This window comes from Nanorana parkeri, unplaced genomic scaffold (assembly GCF_000935625.1).
Source record: "Nanorana parkeri isolate BGI_ZX_2015 unplaced genomic scaffold, ASM93562v1 scaffold195, whole genome shotgun sequence".
Classification (NCBI taxonomy): domain Eukaryota; kingdom Metazoa; phylum Chordata; class Amphibia; order Anura; family Dicroglossidae; genus Nanorana; species Nanorana parkeri.
In genome coordinates, this window is record NW_017306463.1 from 407,569 (window position 1) to 415,148 (window position 7,580).

General features: G+C 41.7%; 1 protein-coding gene across 4 annotated transcripts in view; it reads right to left on the reverse strand.

Annotated features, from left to right (window-relative positions):
- Nucleotides 1-1,769: 1,769 nt before the first annotated feature.
- Nucleotides 1,770-7,580, reverse strand: part of CMIP (c-Maf inducing protein) — a 172,491-nt gene continuing 166,680 nt past the window's right edge. For all 4 annotated transcript variants that reach the window (XM_018555411.1, XM_018555410.1, XM_018555409.1 and 1 more), the window contains 4 exons: nt 6,416-6,562; nt 5,016-5,121; nt 4,830-4,900; nt 1,770-1,881 (listed from right to left, as the gene is read on the reverse strand). In XM_018555411.1, the coding sequence (XP_018410913.1) occupies nt 1,828-1,881; nt 4,830-4,900; nt 5,016-5,121; nt 6,416-6,562 (378 nt within the window). In that variant the 3' untranslated portion in view covers nt 1,770-1,827. The remainder of the gene's footprint in view (nt 1,882-4,829; nt 4,901-5,015; nt 5,122-6,415; nt 6,563-7,580) is intronic.

The following is a 7,580-nucleotide window of genomic DNA, read 5'->3' on the forward strand; positions in this document are numbered from 1 at the left end:
TCATCTACCTAAAACTTAAAAAAAAAGTTTTGGCTTCAGTTGCACTTTTACTAAATTGGAGGAATGGCGGCTGGAATTTGATAGGTTGCTTGAGGCAACACCTCCAATTTTCTCAGTAGAATTGGTCTAATCCAAAACTGATACTTCATACAGAATGGAGCTGGTGGGCCCAATCACCCAACGGCCGTCTCTGAGGTGCCAATTTCAATATTATACCACTTGAGATCCCGGCTCAGCCCACCAACCATAGAGAAGCACAAGGGTAGCCGAGTTTATTATAATATATAAGCACCCGAACCTCAGATCCAGCCAGCTGCGACAGCGCTCCCTCCAGCCTCGCTTCCCCTCTGCGTCCTCATGTCCTATACACAGTGTACAGAACACGTTGACTTAGGGACCTTAGACCGTTGCAGTGGAGTGGGAGGGAGGCAGAAGGGACCGGTCTAAGAACCGTCTGGCTCCGAGAATCAGGCGAGCATCACTTGTTTATTTTTAACCCTAGACAAAATCGAGCACTTAACCCTTGCAGTCAGTGCAGGGGTAGCACCAATGCATGGGGTTAGGAGTTATTTTTTTCTCCGGAGCTCTTTTTTAAACTCCAAGAGTGAGAGTACACCACTTGAAATGATTGTGGTAGATGGGCAGAGCTGGGACCAATGAAGCACAGATTTCAATGTTGGAGCAAGTGGGCGATTCAACGTGCCAGCATCTACTCCAAATTGTTCTATCAGTTTTGGTTGTACTGATCTGGTCACAACCCCCATACAGCTCTACCCCAATATATAAAATCCTTATACCAAGACAGGGGCAGAGCCAACGCAGAATAGGAAATGTCTGTGTGTAGCATATCAGTATATTATACTGTATGTCAATGATGGCAAGCCTCAAAGCAATTGCATTTACAATGGAGAAAAGGAAAAACATAGGGAACAATGAGATACAGTCATATATTTACAAGTTAACATGAAAGAGGGCACTGCTGCAATAACCATAGGCCACAATGATCATATAACCAATATCAGATGACAAAGTGCAATGTTCTTCCTCTACCCCAAGCCATTGACACAGCCTGCAGCTGAGCGATATATATTTATATATATCAAATACACCATACATGAACATGGTATTTATTCAAGAAAGCTTTCTGTTCTGAAATCAAAGCAAAAATAAAAACAATACACATACGTTAATAACACAGTCAACAAGACAGCAACAAACTACTTTGTACAGTTCTATCAGCAAAGAAAAAAAAATTAACATTTTATAAATAAAAAGCAGGTCCCAGACCCGCTGAGTGCGAACCATTTTTTTTTTTTTAAATAGGTGAATGAAGTAAATCCTATTTACAACAATATGAATTTGCAGAACAGTTGCAAGGGCAAGAAAAAAAAAAGGTGCAAAGATGACAATCGTTCTTGTCGCGCTGATGAACTCGCGAGTTCTCATTACGCAGCGAAAAGGTCAAAGCGGGATGAGTTCATCCAATCAAACTAAATTTAAAAAAAATAAAAATACATAAACATAGACATTCTTGATTTCTTCCCCCTCACTCAGCATGAACATATAGGCATAAGAATAAAAAACAAATTCCAAGAAGGATTCCTCGGTATGATCTTCTTGCAGCTACAAAGTCCTTGTTATCCGTTAATTACGTTAGATTAATCTTGAAGCTGTAAGTATCAGGCTGGATAAGTCCATCCCCCCTACTTAAAAATGACCTCTAAAATCAAAAACATGGATCGTAGTCCAAGAAGTATCTTGCGCTACAGTTTCTCATTTAGCCGTAAAGACTCGGCGACGTGTCCTCCTTCGGTGATCGGTGGGAAGTCACCAGGCTTCTGTGTAACGGACGTCCACCTCTTTAAGGTTCGGCAGCTTTGCCTGTAAAAAGAAAGATGCACAAGTGTAAGCATGTCCCAAATGGGGGGACGTTCTCCTCTGGGGGGACAAATGTAAGCTTTAGGTAGTCAAGGCAGGATTCGACATCTAAACGTAGGACAGGAGGGAGCCTATGGAAGAGGACACTTCCTGACCAAAATTGAAAGCATGACAGCTTTTACGTTTGAGTTTTCACACCAAGGTTTTCTATCATTTGTGTTATTCTTTGAAAAAGATCTACATTTTATAAATAAACATTCAACACAGGGTGCACCCACAACACTGAAAGTCTGCAAACCACTGTGGGCTTTCTAATAAGAAAGCCCAGCACTTCCGACATTTTTGGTGACAGCTTGTATATTACTAGCTGACGCTGCTCTGTTTCTAGCATGAGAAATGAGGACAATTCAGCTGTGTATGTAATCTGATTACTCCTAATCCTGAGCCTATCGGGGAGCTGTAAAATAAGCTTTGTTTGTTCTAAAGTCATAATAATAGAGTATAATGTGATGAGGAATATGTGCACTCCATAGGCAGTTACCAGCCATTAGAGGTAGCCAGATCATAGAACATCAGCTATTGTGGCCTTTGAGGCCCCCATGCAGCAGTGTCTTGAACAAATGCGGCAACTCCTTGAGGTTCAAGTGTTCATAGTATGGAAAGAAACAGCAGGGACCAAGGAACAGTCTGCATAAGCAGTGGAGGTACTAAAGAGATTTCCCCTGTAGTGTGGCTGTAGTTATAACCAGCAGGCAGTATATACGGTAGTTTCCAAGGCTGGGGTGGAAAAAGCTGAACTCCATAAGCCTTGGAGATGCTCTATGCTTTCCTCCATACAGCTATAGTACTATACAACATTTATTTGGGGTGACAGACATTATATCAGCAGCTCCACCACTGTGTAAAAATGATGAAATGTTTTAAATCGGCTGCTTTTCCACTATAATGGTGTTGTTCTTTCAATAGAAGATAATAATAATCTAAAATGTTGCCTTGATAACCCATAACCCAACTCCGCATTCAGAATATACAGCATTAGGGCCATTAGAAGGAGCTGAGGAGCAGAAGAAATACATACTTCTTTCCTATGCTCCTTAGGTCCACCTACTGGCCATAATGTGGTATATTCCAATCGCTACATTCGATCCGTAGGAAAGTATATTAAGAACATTAATTTTGGCCTCAATTCGCACAGAACAAATGTTCACAGAGTTTTACAGTGCGAAAAACTCTGGGAATTGTTCCCCTTAACATCAAAGATTTTTTACATCTTTTTCACAATCACATTCTCAATGTTTCAGGACATTCATGTATTTAAATGTAGCTACCAGCAGCATATAAAAGAAAAAGAAATACTTTATTTTAGGTTTACTAGCCATAAAACATGGAAAGTGCAAAGGGATTAGTGTACAAAATCCAACTTTATAATAATCCTTCTGGAAGAGCTGGTTCTGTAGCGTGTCATTCTTAGCTCGGGTGTGGGGATTTGGGAGTTATTTTTATCACCACACAAACTAGGTATTCCAAAAAGATGCTTAACACCCAGGAAATGGTATATATATGGAACAGGATCCCAGGCAAAAATAACAAGTAGGTCACATCACTGGGTGTGTGTACAGACGGGATAGGACCGTGGGTGTACTGGTGTAATTAGGATCTTGTTGAGATTTAAGCCACTACAAGCCCTTGCTGATTAATATAAAGCTGGCTAATTAAAGTTCTGTATCTCCAGTTTCGTAAGCTGGTAGATAAATTGTCTGGCATCTGCTGCCAGGCTGGCTAGGAAGGTTCTACCTTATTAATAGTTTAAGTGGGGCCAAATATAAAAAAATGGCACAAGTTTTTTAAAGTACTAGGCATTCATTTCAACATCTCCTTCAGCAACTGTTAACATCAACAGGTCAGAAGAATTATGCAACCTGTCCGTCTTTTTAATATTTTAGAACCAGAAGTCTAGTTAAAGAGGAACTGTTTTTACCATTATTAGCCAAAAACCCATCTTTGGGCACCCTAGAGGCCCTAAAACTGTAGGCTGCACATTGAGTTATAAAACAGAAGTCAAGGCCCAGAATGAAGACATGGTTCAATAGAGAAACACCTAGTAGACTGACAAATTTGCACAAATACTATATATTGTCTACTAAGAGCAGGCTACATCATCCTGATGGGTTGTTCCCCATTTCGAAAGATACAGCCTATGAAGAGGGTTCATTGCAGAGGTGGAAGCTGCTAACATGATAGTCATTTGTAGCCTGACATGATAGTCAGGCTACATCATCCTGATGGGTTGTTCCCCATTTCGAAAGATGCAGCCTATGGAGAGGGTTCATTGCAGAGGTGGATAGTCATTTGAAACTATGAGGAGCTTTTCCCTGCATAACCCAGGGGGGTATTATGCCCATCTGGGTAGAGGAAGAGATGCCAATTTCTTCATAAGGTTCTGCCTCCATTGCATATCCTGAGTCACGGCGCTGCAATTACTAAAGTGGTACCACTATTGCTGCGCTGCACCTACAGCCCATAGGAACTGTTACCCAGACTGCGTAGGGATTTGGCTAAGATTTAGTGCCTGATATATTAAGAACTCTGCCTACAGAGTATCGCTTAGCATCACTATAAGGCGAGAACCCAGTTATTATATTGGTTATTTCCCATAAACTTGGAAAGGTGGATTATCAAACTGCATTAGAAACATGCCCACTATGGAATCACAAAATAAGTAAGGTCTGATGACGGAAGTCATTTTAAAAGGGTTGCAACAGGTCCTAATATAGTGTAATTACAGGCAAACAAGGGCAAATCTTTTAGCATCCTTCATTCTTGGTGAAAGACCTGCTCATGCTTAGCCACCTACAGCACCAAAGGGTATAAAACATAAATATGAAAACACAGGAGCCACTCCATGCTAGACTCCACATAGATAACAGAAGAGGAATGGTTTCTGGGCTTACCTTAAGATCCTCATAAGTGTCCGCTGACAGTTTGGTGCTGTTCATGTTTAGGCTGCAGAGGCTCTTCATAGCTAAGTGTAAAACAGAGGAAGGTTATACATGTATACTGCTTTGCAGGAAAACTGCTAAAGGGTCAAGGAAGAAGGGGACTGGGAAAATATGGGTTGATAAAGGAAGACTTCTTACAGCTCAGTGCCAGCAGCCCAGCATCTGTGACGGGGGTTTCACACAGGTTGAGAACTTGCAGCGCAGTGAGGTGTTCAGATAAAACCCGCAACCCAGCATCTCCAAACTGCACAGAAAAACAGATAAGCATGAAGGTATTATATCTACAGTACATTCAAATTCGTGAATTAAAACAAATACATCAATGTTTATGGAAACCAACAGAGGAATACTTTATCACCATAGTGCTCCTTGAAACTGGGGTGGTCATCAAAGACCCTATTTGCATGTTGACCAGCCTCAAGAAGGCCTTACCCTGGCCAGATGTCAGAAATCGGAGCCTTTGATGCCAGCCTAACGTAAAGAAGTAAAGTTGCCACAACCCCCAAAGTCAGAGCCAACCACCCCATCATGAGACAAAGTTAAAGTTCTCCTCCTGGGGTAGCGGGGCTACTACTATTCATATTAAGGCTTTCATTGTTCAAGTTCTCACTCTCTAAATAAATTTCAATAGGGATGCACCGATACCAACACTAGTATCGGTGCTGATACTGAGTATTTGGGCAAGTACTCGCCCAAATGTTTCACATGCCTATCCCGATACCAGAACTTCCGGTATCAGGAAGCTGGGCGGCGAGTTATTACACCACAGCATGGGGCTGGCTTCCCGGCCAGTCAGGAAACCAGGAGGCATGTAAAGAGTTGCCGCCCAGATTGCTGATTGGTCAGGACACTGGCCAATCAGGAAGCTGGGTAGCGAGTCATTACCTGCCCTGGCTTCCTGATTGGCCAGAAAGCCTTTGTGATGAGGTAGTATGGAGCCGGCTTCCCGGCCAATCAGTAAGCTGGGCGCCGTGTAATAGCTAGCCTCCCAGCTTCCTGATTGGTTGGTAAGCAGGCGGTGAGTCATTATCCGCCCCCCGGCTTTCTGATTGGCCAGAAAGCTGGCTCCATGCTTCCTCGTCCACTGGCATTTACACGGCGCCCGGCTAATCAGGAAGCTGGGCGGTCAGTCATTACACGCCGCCTGGCTTCCTTAATGGGACTTAAATATCAATTAAAAAAAATTAAGTGAATGAAGACCCCAACAATAAACTTCTCTTATTTTACTGCCTTTTGGTCTTTTACATACATCATTGAAAGCACTTTGATATATCTGTTCAATAAGTGAACTACAAACCCAACTCAATGCCAGGAGACAGGACTGTTTAATGTAAAGTGGTAGCTCCGAGAGTGATGACCAAGAATTTTTAAAATGTCAGGCCCTCTGTAATTATATGTACACTGTACTAAAATGAAACAGGCATCAGGTTGAAATGTGGCTCTTTAATTTCTGTAATTTACAGTACTTGAGTACCTAGCTCCCCTCCTACTACATCCTGTCATCTGTTAACCAAAACCCCATCCTTAGTTCTACGTACCTGAGTTGACCACAGGTTGAGCTGTTTGAGTGAAGGCAGCTTGATGAGTTGCTCAGCACAGGCACTCGTTACATTGGTGAAGGCCAGACTAAGGTTTTCTAGGTTTCCGAATGAGCCGGAGCTCAGTAACCTGGCTAAATCAGCATCCTGAAAACAGAGAGCCTCTTTTAATATAAACCAAGAGGAGATATCTACTATTTGGGTTGGGATCAAATACAGGGAAATCAGGTAGAAATTCACCAATACAAATGACTAATTTTCCTGACAGCTTAAAAAATAAAGAAACGTAACATCTTCCGTTGGCACAAGCCCAACTGAAAGTTACACATATCTGATCAAAGCCACAACCTCTATCAAATTTTACTAATTTTAGGCTCCAAAAAACTGTCAAATTTGGGTCAGTTGATATTTATGAAACCAGCGAAATTACTACTTTGTGATATATAGGGTGTATCTTGTTATTTTTAAGCCACTACTAGCTGAGGAACAGAACGTCGAAGGCGGGAAGATGAGCATGTGCAACTGGGGAGGGTAGCTTTTAAGTGAACATGTTGCTTTGTCCTTCAATGTCTTTTTGTTCTATTTTTGTACTATTTATATAAAATCTTCATTTATAAACAAATCACAGAGCACTATGGGTTTTCTTAGAGAGCACAGCAGAAGCCATTTGTCTTCAGACTATCTCTCTATGATGGAAACTTCCTAACTTTCTTTATACAGAGAGAAGTCGGAAGGACGAGTCACTGAGTCTTCAGTATAAGTTGGAGCTTCAACATTTCAGAGCAAAGCAGGTAAGACTAACAAGGCATGTGAAAATTAGCCGAGAGGTCAGTCATAATATATATTATATTTTCCTATTTTTTGTTATGATCATAATGAACTAAGGACACTGTAAAACCAAATAGATTCCCTGTGGCCATTTTAAGAATCTGAAACTAAAACCTCCCATTGATGGAATCTTCTTAAGAGCTACGGGCTCCGCTAGAATCTTCACATCAAACTCTTCCAGGAGTATTGAAAGCCTGTGCCTCCATCATGCTCTGTGACTCCTTGCGCCAGTCCTTTGTCACTATAGGATGAAGTAGTGATGTAGGGGCTGTCAGAAGGTACCACAGTGAACAGAAGAGAACAAGACATCTGAAGCACCTAAAAGTGTGTTAGATAC